This window comes from Quercus lobata, chromosome 4, assembly GCF_001633185.2.
Source record: "Quercus lobata isolate SW786 chromosome 4, ValleyOak3.0 Primary Assembly, whole genome shotgun sequence".
Lineage (NCBI taxonomy): Eukaryota > Viridiplantae > Streptophyta > Magnoliopsida > Fagales > Fagaceae > Quercus > Quercus lobata.
Window position 1 is genome coordinate 932572 of NC_044907.1, and position 19902 is coordinate 952473.

The 19902-nt window shown below is 33.3% G+C and overlaps 1 protein-coding gene and 1 pseudogene across 2 annotated transcripts; both read right to left on the minus strand.

Annotated features, from left to right (window-relative positions):
* Positions 1-33: 33 nt before the first annotated feature.
* LOC115986954 (breast cancer type 1 susceptibility protein homolog) lies at positions 34-2443 on the minus strand. Of its 2 annotated transcripts, none has more exons than XM_031110389.1 (2): positions 2181-2443; positions 34-1879 (listed from the first exon to the last, which is right to left on the minus strand). In XM_031110389.1, exon 2 carries the CDS (start codon positions 1757-1759, stop codon positions 464-466), a length of 1296 nt encoding a protein of 431 aa, XP_030966249.1. In that variant the 5' UTR covers positions 1760-1879; positions 2181-2443; the 3' UTR covers positions 34-463. The 2 variants fall into 2 exon arrangements, with proteins under 2 accessions (XP_030966249.1, XP_030966250.1); XM_031110390.1 differs by having other exon boundaries at positions 34-1977.
* A 1514-nt stretch (positions 2444-3957) lies between these two features.
* LOC115988085 lies at positions 3958-19601 on the minus strand (annotated as a pseudogene).
* Between the last annotated feature and the right edge of the window lie 301 nt (positions 19602-19902).

Sequence of the window (19902 nt, forward strand, 5' to 3'; positions counted from 1 at the left end):
CTTGATAGGCTACAAAGAATAGAATAGGATTGCTTAGCAAAACTGTTTAATTATTAACAAATTGAATGAAGCATCTACACAACTTACAAATATGATGACTTATAACTCTTTGGTAAAGAAGCCATAACACTCCATCAGAGATGTAAGTTTTGTACGTACTCAAAGGAGGAGGGCAACAACAGATTTCCTCCACTTAAATCCAATCCTTAACAATGGAAACACCATTGTGCTTTTATGAATAGCCAAGCACATTAAGAGGACCCAACACATTTGCCAGCCTATCTCCTTATAAAACAGACAGAAGATTGCTCAAATTGTGATCCATGCCTAACACATGAATTGGCAAACATATTTATTCAAAAATGAAGAAACCTAAAACATTTCATTAATTCACAACTATATTACGCAATTCCAAAAGAAACCTTGATTCAGTTTAATCTATTTCCTTGGGGAAAATACTATATCATCTCAGCCTTCTCCTTCTAGCCGCACGTGAAACTCCATCGTCCAAACCTGAAACTCTTGGGGCACCTGATCTTGTTCTGGAAGATGAAGGAGACGGTGGTAATACTAAATTAACTTCAATAGCATTATCCATTGTGTGGTTTTCCAAGTGTACGACAGGATCATCAAAACCACTCCCCCTGAAAGATGAAGCAGAAGGGTAAACAGTGTAATTGATTTCAGCAGCAATATCTGGAGTCTGGCTTTCCAGTTGTACAACAGCAGAATCACTTGAGAACATATCTCCATTATCAACACTTGGAGACTGATCATGGCTTGCTCTTGTATGACGACCATGAATATATGTCTCAAGGTCCTCAACTAATCTTTGAGCAGAATCCATTGCAGTATTTAATGCAGTTGAAAGTGAAGAAAATGATGCAGCCCCTTGCAATAATAATCTTGAAACTTGAAGGGAACGATGGTGCTGGTTGCTCTCAGTCTGGGAAGTTTGATTCTGATTAACTGGGGAATTGACTCTTTCATGCACAATGTGTGGACCATCAGAATCTAGTGTCCTAGCTCGCTCTCCCATTACACCAACAATGCTGTGAATTCTTTCCTCAATAGGAGAAGATACTCTTCTACTCCTTAGCTGCTGCCTCACACTGTCAATCCTATTTGCACGGGGCCGAGGAGGAACCTTGAATCCAGTCTCTTTTAACTCTGACTTGCAGGTGCTATCACTACTTCCACTGCCATATATTGGAAGGATGCTTGTATCTGTTACCTCTCCCCTACATACAGGACATTCCTTTACATTTAAATCAACATATGACAGCTTAAAGAAGCATGGCCAACAAAACAAGTGACCACAACAGGTCAAAACAGGATCTCTTGCCATTTCAAAGCAAATATTACAATCGTAAAAACCCCCACTACCACTTGCTGCCTTCTTTTCATCAGAATCAATTCCCAGTGCCTTAGCTATCAAATACGTGCTCCCAGGTCTACTAGTTTTGGCTTTGCCAGCAGTATTACCAAGCTCTGCAGGAGGACGCCTGGTTACAGTTTGAACAATAGCTTCTGTGAAGTTATCTGGTTGAGGGTGAGATTGAGCTTGTCGCCATCTCTGACGCTGCCTAGCTCTAGAGGTGACTGCTTCGAGCTGTCTGATACGCTCTTCAATGCGTATGTGGGCAGTTTCTAGTTCATCGACTATAGAATCGAATCTTACTTCTGAAACGTGAGGCTGGTCAAAAGGTTCTTGGTTCAAATCAAGAATGATTACATCTTCCCTCATGTTGCTCCCCATAAAATAATAATAATAATAAAATTTAGAAGTATAGCAACAACACAAATCAATATGCTCACTCCTTTTGGTTAAAATTCAGAGTATTTAGACATCCAAGATAATTGCAACCGTGATCCTTCCCTGCCAATACAATAGTCTTCATTCATGAGATGAGAATAAGCTTCCTCAAACCAAGAGAAAATTATATGAAGGCTTATTCTTCAATAACTTTACTGAATCTATCAGAAATATAACAGGTAAGGGTTAGCAGAGTGAAAGTTGTGTGGTTTACTGGGGTTTAATTTCTGAAACATCTAATACCCAGATAATAATAAAAAATTGTTCAGGAAACAAACAAACAGGTAATAGGGTTTAGGGGAAGCAGGATAAAGACTAAAGAGTGAATTAAAAATCATTCATGGACAGAAAGATAGAGAGGTACCAGAATCAAAGTTGCAGAAGAAGAATTGATCGGAGGAGGTAGTGATCCACCACGATAGAACACAAGTAACGGGATCGTACCCATCTTCTTCTTCTTCTTCTTCTTCGTTGGTAGGGAAAGGAGAGGAGCCAAAGCCAAACTATCTAGGAGATGATGATGATGATGATGATAAGTGTCCTCCCGCTCCACTCTGCGTGGGTGGACAACCACAATTGATTCTCCTATGTAAATGTAATTTCCCTAAATTAGGATTACAAATACAATCCATCCTTTTTTTTTTCTTTTTCTTTTTTATATTAGTTTCTCTCAATCACTTTGATCTCCCTTAAAAGGTTTTTATTACTTCTCTTAAAACGATGTTGTTTCATATTTTTTTACATTAAAAAACCTTTTTTTTTAAATGGGATTAAAAAAAAATTAGACATTTTTAATTAAATTATTTATACCCAAAAAATGATAATTTTATAACTTAGTGAACTAAATTGTCAATTGATCAAAAAAAAAAAAATGTTAAACTTTTAAATTTAACGGACTTAAATGATAATTGATCAAAGTTATAAGGTATATTCTATGTTGTACTCCTCATTTTATTAAAATAACTAATTCGTTTTATATATTTTTTCCCACACCCCCCTCCCCCTCCCCCTCCCCCTAACCACCACAGGTATTAGCCACCCACAACCATTAGCATTGCCCTCATCCCACAATAGGGGTCCAACGTGGTAAATCGGTGACCCAACAATGCCAATCAACCCACAATAGCAACTTTACAAGGTGATAACAACCCTACATCACCTCATCTCATGTGGGATATTGTAGTGTCACTTGCGTATTTAGTTTGAAATTCCAACTGTAACTTTGAAAGCAAAATTTTCCTTAGCAATAATAAGACACAAAATGTTTCATAACTTATTATGATGATAAGTTGTGATTGGTAAAACGTCATTTTTATTAACCTATTATGACATTACGTCTATCATACACCAATTACAATATGCTACCACAATAGTTGTGTGAACAATATGAAATTGTTAGTGTGACTAAACTTTTTAAAGCTTCATGTGCCATGTCACCAACTTGTAGCAAATCGATTTAAGAACATTTTGAGGGTCTTATAAATAAATAAATAAAAAAGAACTATATAAACAGAAATTTTACTACCTCTTTGCGTTTGAGGCAAAGAGAAATACAAATCCTCATCCATCATCCATCCCATCCCATCTCATAAGATAAATACATGATTGTTTATGCTTACTGGCAAATAATCATCATAAAAAGCAAACATAAATTTTGGACGACATTTTAGATTTATTTTCAAAATTAATCACTTCAGAGGCTAGAGGCTACAACATATATAGTCCTATAATTATTCATTTCTAGCAGCTCATACCCCCCTATGCTATAATAAATCGAGTGGAAAGTACTTAGTCGCAATTGATTCCAAAGCTTCATTTGTTTGCATCTTAACTTCAAGCTTCTATCATCAAGTCTGTCTAATTGCCACATGCTATGATCACGTCAACTTTATTCTCACAATGGTTAACTTACTCATTCACAATGACAAAACAAGAGCAAACAACAAACTGGGTAAAATTCATGTGTGTAAATCTTAAAAGCTAGAATAATCTTGATAACTATCTGTCCCATTTATTCCACCAGAATTGTCTGTGGATCCCCAAAATATACCACCCTCGCTATCACTACCATCGCCTCCAGAAGTATTCATAACACCATTGCTGCCACCGCCGCCACCACTTGGAAGTCCTTGCACCAATGTCTAGCCTAAACTCTCTGAAATTCCTTTAATTGCCTGGTTCAGCATACCATTTCTCTGCCTACTTCCAATAGGCCCAACAGATCCATAGGAACCCTGGTGGGCATAGTTCACATGATTTTGCACAGGAGACCTTGTTTGAAACTGAGGACCAGCTCTTGGAGCCATATAGTTTTGCATGAGAGGTCCTGTTTGAGATTGATTTCCAAGAACCTGATAATGATCACTAGCTGGAACTACGCGGTTTTGGGTTAGAGGAGGTCTTGGATTTTCTGTAGCACAGCCCAAATGAGCATTAAAATCACACAAGCTACATCGGTAGCGCCACTGTTTGAGCCCCAGCTGCTCCATGCATATATCGCATGAGAAGCTTTTGTTATCATCAGGAGATGAGAATGTGAGATTGAGCTGTTGATAGTGGGATTGGTGACTAAGCATTAATGGCATGGAAGCACAAGTAGTATGGAGATCGATGTTGCACAATCCACAATGGTAGGAAAAGCTATTACCTTCATTCCCACATGCAACACAGTTGAATAATCCTTCTGGGTATAAAGGTTTTGGGAGCAGAGAAAGGATATGCTTTTGGTCAAATGGGTGAGTAATTTGCTGAGGCAATTGCGAACATGAGATATGGAGGAAGTAGCTGCAGAATGTGCAACAGTAAATCGATCCAGAGGATCCGAGTTTGCAGCCTGAACACAAGGCTAAGTTTAGGGTCTGTTGTGGCAGATGGTTGGAGAGCTGTAATGGATGTTGGTGGCTGAAATGGTGAATTTCAGGTTCAGGTTGGCCATTCATTATACCCATGTAGCTCACTTATTCCCCTACCACTTTCTCTTTCCGATCTCTCAGAATTGGTTTGTGCAATTGAAGTATTAAACTCATATAGTGCAAACCAAGCTTATAATGTTGAGTCTAGCGAGCCAAGTCAACCAATAATGTGATAGACAGAGTCAATGTCAACTTCTATTATTGGCAATGAGGGTGTTGAATTTGCCAATCAACTTCTGAGCTGGCTGGAATGGAAGTTTGATAGTTAATTGTAGGTGGCTAATTATTAAAGGCATCTATAGTGGCAATTTGGGGGGATATTGTAGTATATAGTAGTACAAAAATATATATTATAAATACAATATATATGCAATTAGATGCAGACTTCATGAGTCACAAGAAATCAAAATGAATTTGTTTAGGCAGCCCAGTATAAGTTACTCTAGATTCACATTGTAGATAGATGATATCCTAACTATATCTTCTTGTAATACCAATATGCCATATAGGCGTTGCCTGTGCTATGCTAAAGCTTAAAAAAATTCCAAGTCAATGTCAGCAACACGCAATACATTTAAGGGCACAAAAGCTTGTACTCAAGTAATCATCTCTTCAAGTTCAATGACATTGTCACTTGTCAGCATCTTCATCTCTTCAACTAGTTAATCATGATAAAAGGTATGATCTTATTGTTACCAAAATGACCTTGTGAATTGTGATTGTGAACGGCCGGCACTCAGTCATATGTGCCATGAAGTGCTATGCTGTAAGATCATTCTTACAACTGAATAGACTTAGCTGTTTTAACAAGGTGCAAAAAGAACATTCATAAAGGACCGGAGAGAAAGGTCAAACAATTCAGAACATCAGGTATATAACCAACCACTTGACTGGAAACACGTTGCATATCAAGGCAATATTAGGATAATTTTGAACTACAAAGGCGTGGTATTGTAGACAAAGTTTAATCATTGGGGAATATAACACATTTATTATCACAAAACTGAGCTTCCACTTGCTTATCAGCTTTTCCACAACCCGTGTAAATAAATGCATGAACTGATATATTAGAATACCATCCATGGAGACCGAGGAAAGAAGATAGTAAAGCAATTCAGCTGTTGTAAAAGTAGGAGTGCTGATACCCAATCTACAAAAGATCTAAAAGTTGAATCCTAACATTTAGGGTGGGTTTGGATACCGCTTATTTTGTTAAAAACTGAAAATTAAAAACAATAAAAAAGTTACTGTTCATGTGTGGGTTACATTTCATTTGCCTTAATGCACTATTCATGTCCCATGAACAGTGCAAGAGGCGCTGGTCAGCCAAAAAAACTAAAAAGAAGAAACGCAAAACATGGACGTGGACGTGGGATCCAAACGTTCACTTACTGTTGTTACTCTTCTATTGAATCACATCAGCTTAACATTTCGGTCCAATTCGGTCCATTCATTCCACTTCAGTCAATTCGGTCAATTTCAGTCCATTTGGTCTATTTGGTCCACTTCTCTCTCTCTCTCTCTCTCTCTCTACTTTATGTTGATGAAGTTTTATATTTTTAATATCTCTACTTTTAATTGATACATTATGATTTTGTGTTTTTTGAGTTCCTCATCACAAGTCTTCTCTCTCTCCCTTTTATAACTTTATTTTGATTTTTATTTGAATTAATCTTATTTTGGAAGTGAAAATTTTAGCTTATATCAAAACAAAATTTATATGCCTATATATTTGAATGGGCTTATCAATTATTTGAGTAATATCAATTGTAATTATGTGATAAGTTTTGATTATCATGATAATCTCCTTAAGAGAATGAAAATTTTGAAACTTAAAAATTTTAGTAGAACCAAAATAAATTAGGAAAATATAATGCACAATTACAATAGTTAGAAGAATATGGACCACTTCACAAAAGAATAACATCAATCAAAAACACCAAAAATAATAAAATTATATATTTGTAAAAATAAAAAAATATAAATAACTTCTAAAATTATTTAATTTTTAGGGAGAACAAATTATCTACAATAAAATTTAAAGAATAAATTATACATTATACCAGATTTCAAAATAATAATTATATATTCTCACACATTGTGTGAGTATGCAACTAGTCTATATATATATATATATATATATATATATACTATAAAACCAAAACTTTTGACTTTTTGTTGACTTCATACTATGTTGCCACGTCAGTTTTGCTAGCTCCACAATTTTCCAAATTAGTATTTTTTTTTCTCAATTAAGTTTTATTTTTAAAAAAGAAACACGATTGGCCTCTTTCACAGAAAGAAAAGGAGAACACGCACATTATTCCTAACACAAAAGCCCTAGAACGCCTAAATTTTTTCATGATGACCATAAAGAGCTTCTATGCTAGAGCCTATCCTACGCCTTGCTTTTTCTTGCATCCTCAACTCCTGCTTAACCAGGTAGAGACTTTTCATTCTACCACACAACTGTTGAGTTTTTTGTGGGTTTGTGCATGGTGGTGGTGGTCTTGTAATTGTGGAATTATATTGTTTTTTATTCTTATTTATTGAGATTTAATCTTCAAGATGATTCATGATTTACTTTGTTGTAGATGGATGTGTTAATGTACATGGTGGTGGTGGTGGTGGTGGTATATAGTAATTGTGGGGTTATATCATTTATTTATTTTTTTTTTTTTTTGGGATTTTTATCTTCAAGATGATTTACGATTTACACTTATTTGATTTCTGGGATTAATTCTTTAATTTTTTAGGATTTTTGAAGTTCATGAACTATATCGTTTTAACAATATTAAACATGTACTTTGGTATTAACTAGGATTTTTACATTCATGTATTAGCTAGCGTGAGATGAAAAGGGAAATACAAAAGAAAACCGTAGGGAGAGAAGGAAGGAAAAATATTAATAAAATATTTGGTATTAGCCTTTAGTTACTTAATTACCATTTAGTATTTGCTTTGTTAGGGTCATATTTTCTATATAATTGGCTAATCATTTGACAAAACGCATTTTACTTGTATTTTATAATAACAAAACTTTATTACCGATTTGTTGTAGGAAATGACCTTTAGAATAGCATTCCCACTCAAGATTAATTGTGGAATGTGGCTTTTAGAAAGATTTCCAAAAAAAATTATATGAAACAAAGAGAAGTAGAAAGAAAAATAGACACAAACACACCAAAGAGAGAACACGAAGGATTTATGTGATTCGGCTTTCAACCTACATCCATGGGTGGTGACAAGAAGAAATTTCACTAAAAGATTTAGAGAATACAACATGGTATAGATGCACTCTTACAAAACCCAAATCTCAATACCCAAAATTATTCTCACACATCGTATACAAAAATCTCTTTCAAATATACAGTATGGGGCTAAATACAAAGTTGGGATTGTACCTAAAACAAAGAAAAGATATCTCTTCTCTGGAATTGTTGCATTGCCTCCTCTACAAAACCCCTTTCGAAGAGGTATTTCAATTTCACATTTTTTCGGCATCACACTTTTGGCCAAAGAGTAAGTAAGTTTGTAAATAAATTGATAAGATATCAAAATATTATATGAAACTAGATGATATCTCACGCGATGTGCAGACTACTTTACAATTTCATTTGAAATAATTTTTATGTATATTAAAATCTACATATAATACTTAATACTTATTTTGTTGTATAATATTTATGTTTGCCCACAATATTGTTAAATACTTTGCACTTGATTTTTTTTTAATTCATAATTTATTTTAAAAAATTGTATAACATTGTAAGATTATAATATATTATAATATTTACCGTTAAAAGTAGATTTTATTTTTCAAACTGATTAAATGATTTTGAAATCTACAAATAAGAATTCAAAATATAAAATATTTTTATATCCTAAAATTACATAAATTTAAGCAATCTACCAAACACTTTGTCAATCACTCTATTCTCACAACCAAATATGGAGACCTTGATCATAAACACCCAATTAATTATCTCAATGGAATTAAGGAAATCATTTGTAAGTATCAACATAAAGAAAACCTGATTAAACAAAGAGAAATTTGCAAAAAATATTTTTAGATATCAAAATTCAATTGACTTTAGTTGGACTTTTGTATCCTTTAAAAAAAAAAGCAAAAATACTTTTAAGTCACCATGGATTTTTTTTTTTTTTTTTTTTTTTTACCACTATGGCTATATACAAAGAAACTTACAAATTATGAATTCTAACACAAAATTTATTATAAAAAAAAATAAATAAATAAAAAAAGCTAACTTCATAAATAATCAATTAAAATGTTTCTTTTTCTTTAGTTCTAAAATAAAATATAATTATAACTTTCCCAAACCAAAATCTCAAACACCCAAAGACTCCAAGTGAATCATAACCTTCACAAAATCTACAATGTCTGACTTCAACATCAAAACTGTAAGCTACCGTCATTAAATAAAAAACGCAAGCCCCCTTCCTTGGTCATAGCCTACTCATACGGGTTACAATCAAATGATACTACAACGTTGGAGTTATGTAGGCGTCATTGAAAGGTTAAAGCTAAATGACATCATTTTTTTTTCTTAAGTGTATTTGAGATAGGATGATATGAAAGGCTATGGACATGTATATATAAAGGAGTAAAAGTGAAAATGATGAATGGAAATGCAAAGAGTTTTTGTGTGTGTGAGAGATGGAAGGTCTTGAAACATTGAACCAAATGAAATAAATAGTAATTTTAAAACATTGAATACAAAATGTAACAAGAATTAGTCTTGAAAATATTTAGTATTCTCAAAAGAAAAAACAGTAGGTAAATCCCACATTGGAAAATAAGTGTGAGTTAAAAAGGTTTAAAGTCTATACTTTATATTCAAGAGTTAAGCCCTTTTGGATATATACTACTGTAAGTTTCTTTAATATCTTCTCCCCTTTTTCCATGTAAGTGTTAAAAATATTTAATATTCTCAAAAAAAAAAAAAAAAACTATTGAACCAAATAAAGAGTCTCCACTTTTAAATTTGTTCTTATCTCTAATATAGCATAAGAGTATCTCAATTCTCTTTATAGAGTGTGCCACATGGCAGAACCTCATGCTCTCTTGAATGAGGTCTCTGCTTTTATATATACTAGTGTTTAACCCGCGCAATGCGCGGGATCATTTGAAATCTCATAAGTAGAAGAGAAATTATTATCACTATACATTCTAAAGACTCTCAGTCATCACAACCCAGGAGAAAAAAAATTAAAAAATGAAAAATGAAAAATTGTAACATTCAATTTCAATTTTGCTAGCAACAAAACTGTGCCTACTCACCAAAAATGACTCTACACAGCATTTTTTACATATACAATAATCTAATGAGCTTATGTAGATAGTCGAACACACATCACTTAAAATAATGGTCAGCTTAGCGAGTAAATCTACTTTGTATTCAAATCTCAAAACATCATACTTCTCACTCTATTTATTTTAATCATTTGATCATGCTGTTAAAAATGACAGCAAATCAAGTGTCAAAGTGAAAATATAATAAAATTGTACAATAGAAATACAACTTCACATTTTGAACTTTGGTGGTATTTACTTAGGAGCCTGACAAATTACATTGAAATAAAACAGACATGCCTTTTCACTATACAAATAACCCAACCCAAAAGCTTAAATCAAAACTAACTTATATTTCTTAGTTCATAACCAAATCAAAGGGAAAAAAAAAAACTGTAACATTCAATTTCAACTGAAGTAAATGCTACTTGTGGAGGTAATAGACTCCCTTGAGATTCTAAAATGGCAGATTTTAATTGAATCAGCGCAGGTGAAACAAACTGGGCACCATCAACTGGTGTTGAAGACCTAGATGGATGCATTTTGTCAGCAGCAAAACGGTACCTATTCACATTTTGTCAGCATCATTTACATACACTTTCATAATGTTTTCCTTTATTTTAACTCAATAAGAAACTTTGGAAGTGTACTACCTTACATATGCCTAAAGCAAATTTGAGAAAAGCCAAGCTGGATGGATATTCTGTAAATCTCTAAAGCTACTATCTTTCAAGTTGAAAACATGAGTTTCATTTTGATCATTGAAGAAAATGCAATTTCTTTTATACGTAGTAAACTTTTCAGCAAAAATCGATAAACAACAATCATTACCCTCCTCCTTTCTTTATTAAGGTATCTATCTACAACATAGGTCAATATAGCTGGTGCTTTTCTTCATTCACCTTTCTTAATCTATGATCAATATATATCAGGAGCTTTAACATAAATATACACTCACATATTAGAAGCTTGTGTTTGAACCAAAAGAAAATACTTAAAAAGCACTAATACAGATTAATATGTAAAAGAAAATTCTCCATCTTTTCATTGTGATCACTAACACCTATCAGCTTTTAAATATGGTTCAATGTTCTTTGATAAGTATCTATTTCGATTTTTCTTTCACCAGTGGAGGCAAAAATGAAGCCAACTTCAATGACAAATTGAATAAATTTTATCATATTAGTATGGAATTGAAAAGAGTAGGAGTCAAAATGATAAGAATGATAAAAGTATCATGCACATTGTGTGGGTTATAAGCTAGTTATATATAAGAGCCGGAGTTAATAATTGGAAATTTTAGATTATACACACATCCAAGTTATGGAATTCATGAAGCTTTTCACCCATTATTATGTAATCTTCTATTCATACAATAAATGAATAAAATTAAAGCATCTATAAGCACTCAATCCAAAACACAAAGACATACACAATAAAAACAAATAAATTAAGAAAATAAACAAATCTAACCACAACAACATTTAAGAAAACCTGCCAATAAATTAAGTTTATCAGCCTGAGAAAATTAAAAGAAACAAAGTCTAATAGAACAATTTTGAAATATATGAGAAATTATTATTAAAGCAAAAGGAAAGCATAAGATGCTCCAAAAAAATAAAACAAAAACAAAATAAGCATTCTAGTAAATCAAAGATATATACCAATAAAAAAATAATAGTTAAAATAAATATCAAGAAGAAAAACAACAAAGGCAAAGCTTTGATTTAGTAATCCTTTAGCATGCAGCCATCAACAGAACATAATCAGTTCAAGAAACTAAACAAAACAGAGCTAAAGAAATTGGGAAAAAAAAGAAGGAAATTAGGGAAAAATGTAGCCTAACCTTAAGGTTGTGTTTGGATGGGTGGAATATAGGGAGGATGGAAAATATAAGAGGGAAAATGGGGTGGAAAACTCAGTTTTCCACTGTTTGGGAATGGGAAGAAAATAGAGGGAGTGGAAAACTAGGGAGAAAATTTTCTCCCTGGGCCCACAAATTTTTTCCTCCCAAATTGGGAGGAAAAGCAAGGGGGGAAAAACTGCACTAAGGTAGTTTTACGGTAATGCCCTCCCTTCCCTTTTTCCTTTTTTTTTTTTTTCTTTTCACGTGACCTGGAAACGTTCTTCTTCTTCCCTCTTTTTTTTTTTTTTTTTTGAGACCTGAAACGTTCTTCCTTTTTTTTTTTTTTTTTTTTGTGACCTGAACGTTCTCCTTTTTTTTTTTTTTTTCTTTTTTCTTTTTTTCACGTGACCTGAACATTTTTTTTTTCATGTGACCTGAATTTTTTTTTTTTTTTTTTTTGTCAAATATGACCTGATCTAATTTTTACATTATAATAAGAAAAATAATAATATAAATTTATATATGTGATGTGATAAATTTAACATTATGTAATAAGTATACATAAATTTATTTCTTACATATTATACAACAAGGGTATAATAGTCAATTTATATAAATTACATTTTTCATCCTTCCCTTTTTCTCTCCAACCAAACAAAAGAGTTTTCCACCCTCCCACTTTTCCACCCCTCCAACCAAACATACAAGAGGGAAAACTAAATATTTTCCATCCTCTCACTTTTCTATCCTTCCACAATTTTCCATCCTCCCACTTTTCCACTCCTCCATCCAAACGGACCCTAAATCTTGATTCAGTAATGCAACAAAACAGTATTTACTCATCAATATAAAATCAGCCCACTACCTTCTTTTTATCTTTTCATTAAGTTGCAAAGCAAAATTTTAAATAAAAACTCAAAAACTAACACTAAAGGCTGGATGCACGCACATATGAAGAATTATGTGAACATGAAGTACTTTATGAATCATATACTTATTCAGAGCAGCCCAAACAGAAAAACCTACAAACATTGAAAAAAATTAAATGCTAAGAAATCAACCATTATTGAACGGCGAACATATTTTTTCCTACACATATTCAAGGACTAAACCCCATGATGCCACTCCCCCAAAAAAAAAAGGATTACAATAAATCAAAAAGAAAGCATCAAAATAAAGTGTATAACACATCAAGTAACAAAATGCTGACCTTGGATATAGGTGCTACAGAAAAGAAGCGAAACAGAATGGGTGTCAAATTAACAATTGGAAGGAGGGAGAGGTTTTATTTGGCCGTTTTTTCTTTTACCAACTACCTATCCCTATGAATGCAGAACAAATAATGACTTAGATTGTCTCTGATGACATTGTGCACCTTTGTTTAGTATTATCTATAATTTTCAATTTCAAAGAAGGTAGTAAATAATCAAAGAATATAATAATTCCAATTTGGAAAAGATTATAATATTAATAAAGTAGGAAAAACTAAAATTATAATCTGAGGCCAAAACATTGAAAGAGACAGAATAAACATCCGGATTTTAATTCAAATTCGAATAACAAAAAGCAGTAGTAAAGATGTAAATTAAGTAGAAGAGAGAATTGGCTAAAGAAATCAATTTGTAAAGACAGAAGTTGGCTAAAACATGCAAATCAAAGCCAATTGAAACAGGAATAGAGTAAATGAACAAAATGATTTATAACTGTATTTGAAATTTTAGATATCAAAGAAGGAATGGGTTTTTCATTTTCTAGTAGAGAAAACAGTAAAAAAGAAATGGGTTTTTCATTTTCTGCTAGAGAAAACAGTAAAAAGAGAGGAGAGGCAGCAATTCAAAGAGCTTGAAAAGTCATTAATTAAACAAACGAACGTTCAGAAGCACAGAGATTAAAAAAGTGATAGGGATCTATATAGGATGCATTTGTGATTTGGTTCTGTCAAGTTTGAAAAGCTTTCACTATTATGCATTTTTGAATGCAAATCATGCCGTAAGAATTAATATTCACAACAAAACATCTAAAGAAAGAGAATGAACATCTGAATTTAAGTTCATATCCGAACACAGAAAATTGATACGTACCTTTCGTCGGTCTGTTGTTAGTTCCGATTCGGTTAGTCACGGAGTTGCGCCAAACTCTACCTCCGTATCTCAAATCCCTAAATTGATAGCAAAGAGTAAGAGATTAAACCAATTCTAACCCGTCTATTTACATAAATTAAACAAAACTACTCCTAACCAAAAAACCTAAATCATAACCAATCTAACCAAAATACCTGAATCATAGATAATGCCCAAATGGATCTCTAAAAAAAAAACCCCACTATCTAAAATTAAAAACAGAACATATGGGCTTTGTGCATGTATAAATATATATTAATTTTTTTTATTAAAAACGGTTTAAGCAAAATAAACAAAAGGCTTGCAACTAAAAAAACCTAGCGACACAGAGAGGGAAGGAGAAAGTGCCCGATCGAAAGTTTAGATTCACCCACAATTCCACCTCTCCGGTGCAAATCCATATACACACAGATCAAAATAGCGTGTTTCAAACCAACAAACATATGAAGAAAGAAAATCCAATAGGAAACGAAAAAAAGAAAGAAGAGAAACCTTTAATCGCACGATTCTCCGCTGGATCGCAGTTTCTAATTTTTTTTTTCTTCCGTTTCTTTGCATCACAATATGGCTTGATTGTCTAAGTCTGGCATGGGATGGCATGGCCGGCCATACGAATCTTCACTAGATCGCAAGTTTTTCCCTTCCTCTGTGCCGCAGTATCGGTAGGCATTTTCTTTTAGAGAGAGAAAATGTCCAGTGGAGTCTGATGACAAAAGATGGCTAGGGTTTTTTTAATTGCAACGTGTTTTTTATTTTATTTTGGGTTTTTTATTTTTTAATATACCAAAAAAACAGTCAAACGGTGTTGTAGCTTTTAAAACAATACTAGCCTCTGAGCACGTGCTCACGCGCAAGCTCAGAGGCTCTTCTATTTTTTGGGTAAGGATTAATTTAGAGCATTTATTATAATTTGGGATTATTACATTTTTCAATCACAAAAAAAAAAAAAAAAAAAAAAAACCTAGGGGTGTGATGAGTGTCATGTGTGGAGAAATAATTTTCCAATCACACTCCTAGATTTTTTTGTGATGAAAAATTATTGTGATTGGAAAATTATTTCTCCACACATGACACACCCCCGGTTTTTTTTTTTTTTTTTGTGATTGAAAAATGTAATAATCCCAAATTATAATAAATGCTTTAAATTAATCCTTACCCAAAAAATAAAAGAGCCTCTGAGCACGCGCTCTAGTATTCCGTAATTATTATCCATTTTTGCCCAAAAAAAAAAAATTATGCAGTAATCAACGTATTATTGATTGGGAGATAATGCAATAATTTAGTATTAACCTTTAGGGGGAGGAAAAAAAAGATCCTCTAAATAAATCTCATAAATAGTTCATATATTGAAAATGCATAATAAAACTGTAACAATAAGACTACTTACAAAATACATGTGATGACCTTGCCAAAAGCAATTATGATAAAACTGTAAAATAATGCACTACATCTGAAACATGGAATAAGTGAACTTATTAATATTATGATGACTACGGTGGAGAAGTTGGTGGAGCAATGCTATTTGTTTCACATTCTAATTGCTTTCCAGCAGCATTTGCCATGAACCTATGATACAAAATGTGTTAGTTTGTGTTATTAATAGAGACTTTAAAACGTACATAATAATGATAAGCACTATAAATATCATGCATAAACTTGTAAAATGAAATATTTGAACTGACCTTGTGATGATATTGCATAGCTCCATGTATGTGAAATGGTCTACTTCAGCTTGGGACTTGAAGAACTATCATTTAATTACCAAAATTAATTTAAAAACTATATAATTTTTTTTTTAAAGTAGACGTGGCAATGTTTTGTACCTGCTTTATTATCGCATCGTCCTTGACTCTCATTTTCTGTTTGTCTTTACTGTTTTTGGTGTTGAAGATTGCATCGTCCTTGATTTTTTTTGTTCGTATCTTTTTTTGCTCTTTGATGTTGGAAACCACATTGTCCTTGATTTTCATTCTCCGTTTGTCTCTGTTGGCATGAGTGTTAGAGATCACATCGTCCTTCATTTTTCCTTTGTCTTTATTCTTATGGATGTTGGAAACTTCATTGCTCTTGACAGCGATTTGTTATTTGTCTTTGTTCTTGGTCCTTCAAAATGAAGGAAAAAAAATGTTTGTATATTAAAATTATCAATTAGTTATTTTCCTATTTTAAAAAATAGCATAACAAACCTTTCCAATTCTTGTGACTCTAAAACTCGTTTCACTTCTCTCCAAAGCTCTTTCTTGTCAGCTCGAACAGTGAATCCCCAACCAGGTGAATAAATTTGCAATTTTCGAACCTAACCCATTCGCAACATGACATTTTTAATATTAATTTTGATAAAACAATAGAAATGATGCTGATTAAAGATATCATTAGAAAGAAATATACCTTGTTATCAATGGCCTCCATGTTCGATATTGATTGATCATCCTTCCACTTCTCCCAATGAGCAGTAGGAACAGCATGCACTCCATTATTTAGCATAGTGGACTCAATCCTCACATTTGAGTTAGGCATTCTTCCTGTTACCAATTAATTGTATACATAAAAAACTTCAAAGAGTGAAATATTAAAATGAAGATAGTATAACCATTAAAATTTGTAAATTATTAAAATAAATCTATATATAAGACAGTTCTTTTCAATTGTTAATTAATATCTATGATGAAGGGAACAAAACATCTTTATACACAATATTTCTTGTGTGAACACCTTCCTCCTCAAGTATTCTGCCTTTTTGCACCAATAGTTTTGTGGTGGATTGGGAGACTCCCCTTGACAATGCCACATATAATTGGCCATGACTAAAAACATGATCAGGAAGATAAATTCCAACAGTTGGAATTGTCTGACCTTGCACTTTGTTTATTGTAAGTGCAAAGCTTAAACGTACAGGAAATTGTCGTCTGATCATTACAAATGGCAGGTGTACATTTTCTGTTGTCTTCAAAGGGATTCTTGGCAAAAAAATGCGTGTACCCACATATTGTCCAGTCAAAATTTCAGCATCAATTACGTTGTTAAAACATCCACGGCATATCAATCTTGTACCATTACATAATCCGGCTTTTGGATCTATATTGCGCAACAACATAATTGGAGCACCCTTTTTTAGCCTTAATATATGTGGTGGTAAACCCCCTGGAGATATAGAATTTAGGAATTCTTGTTGATATAGATGTTGTGTATCTCCTTCAACCTCATCAAAAGAATGTAATGTAAACTCATCTCCTGGAAACTGAGAAATTATCTTTGCATTAAGTTGTTCAACATCATCATTTATAGGTGTTAGCAAAGCTCTATCAACCATATACCTTGCATCATTGACATGGTCTTGTAAATTTGGAAAAACTTGATTAATCAAGTTGTATATAGAATGCTAACCCTCCCATTGCATTGCCATTGAAGGGGGTAGTTTAATCAAATCATCAATTATATATGGTTCATTCCCATCACCAATGTGTTGTACGTACTCAGCAAACTCTTCATCATTGCTAGACCTCATATTCTGCTTCAAATGTAACACTTTGACATCTTTCCATAACGGGGACTTGACTATGCATGCATCAATCATTTCTGCCTTTGTACCCTTTGGAACAACCGGAAGTACTTGACGAAAATCTCCACCCAAAATTAGCACCTTCCCACCAAAAGGTAAATTTACTTCCATAATATCTCTAAATGTTCTATCTAAAGATTCGAGTGCACGTCGATTTACCATTGGGGCTTCATCCCAAATTATTATCGTGGCACGTCTAATAAGCTCAGCTAAGTCTGATTGTTTACTTATTGAGCAAGTAGATGAAACATCTAGAGTTAAAGGAATCTTAAACCTGGAATGCGCTGTTCTTCCACCAGGGAGTAATGTTGCTGCTATGCCAGATGTAGCTGTGGCAATTGCAATGTGACCAGCTTTTCTCAAGGCTGCCAATATTGTGCGATACAAAAATGTTTTCCCAGTTCCCCCTGGCCCATCGACGAAGAATATCATGCTTTCGTTACGATCAATAACTGTCATGATTGTCTCATATGCAAGTCTCTGGTCGTTATTCAACTTCTCAATTAAAGTGAATTCTTCATCTATATTAGGAATAGTTAGCTCATCTTGTATGAGTCTTGATATAGTTGAATCATTGTCACATTCTCCAGTTAAAATCGGCAAATCATACTCTGTAATATGCTTTCCATGTTGCAAGAGTAATGCCTCTAAATCATTGAGAAGTTTATTTGTACGATGTGTCTCTGTTATAACAGATGTTGATGGGTAATCTTCTATCATATATGGATAGAACTCATTCCACAATTCTCTTACTCCAATTGGTAAACAAAATATCAATATTGTTGCGAACAATCTTCTTAAAGCTGACGGCATTCGAATGTCTCTTGCCTCAAGTAGACATTGTCGTATGCTGTTATCATTCTCTAGTAAACTCCTATGTTCAGCTGCTTGTTTAAAAGTTGGATAGGTTATCCCATTCATAGTCAATAAATCGTCAAATCCTGTTGGCCCCTTGACATGATTAAGAAGAACACGCAAATTGAACTTCTCTCCATCAAATGGTGAAACAGTATATACCCTGCCCACTACTTTTTTATGAGATCTTCTTTGTGTCCATGTTTTGTTTTTATAATCCCAACAATAATGCTCAGGGAACTCTCTATATAGATAATTTCGTGCATCATGATCAATTGTATTCATATAAAAAAATTCAGTGAGCATTGTCTTTTTACTTCGCTCCAAAACATTAGCAATTGGTTCATGTGGTCTAAAATGTACCTGTTGTCTATCTGGAAGATGAATTTGCAAACGAAAAACGGCAGGGTACATTCGATACATAGGGAAAGAAAATATCTTCCAACATGCCTCTGAAGCACATACCCATCTTGCATCAACATACTGTTGGACCTCATCATAATTTGGGCCTGGTCTAACTTCCATAGAGACACGATCTGGGCCTTTATACACATATTTGTATAAGTACTTTACACTCTTGATACTGCAACATATTTCAACATTAATATGACAATTATATTTTAGCAGTAACCAAGGATTATATGGAACAACCCAAGTATTGTCTACCATAATCCTACAATGATCATTCAATGGCACGGGATTATTAGTATCATATTGTTTGTAAACAGGATATGAGTCATTGCCTTGGTAGGTTTCTGGCGAGAAAGGCTTTGGGTATCCTTTTTTACATCGCCCATTTTTCATACATGGTGATCTTGGATTTTGTACTCCGCAAGGACCATGTATCATATGTTTCAGTACAGCTTTATGTAACTGAGGTTGTTCCTCCTTACACGGTATTTCTGCTTTAACAACTCGATCGTAATCCTCTGGATTATGCAATTTATCATCTTCATCGAGAATTATAAGCATGTGTGCATGTGGTAAACCCCTTTTTTGGAACTCAAAGACTTGCACATATACAATAACTCTTCCGAGAACCCCTTTAACCACAATATCATCTTTCAATTCTTCAAATTTTGATTTGAAAACTCTTGCAAGCAAGTCTGGACGATCTTGTGCGGTTTGTGCGGGTAAAAGCTCATTTTGGATTTCTTCCCATCCTGGATTATACGTCATTGTGATGAATAAATCTGGTTTCCCAAACTTTTGAACCAATGACATTGCATCTTGAAATCATTGGATCATATCGCGTGGGCTTCCCACAAATGATGAAGGTAGAATGGTTCTATGTCCAACATTTCCTAAATATAAGGTGAAAAAATTGGGTCATTAATAAATATTCCTACCAATTTGCCATTAATAAGATAATGTAAATTTCAAGTGTAAAATTTACATTACCAGTATCACTCTCTCCTTCATGGAAAGCATCTTGTAGGCCTTGGTACAGATCTGCCCTAATAGAATCTTGATTGTGCTC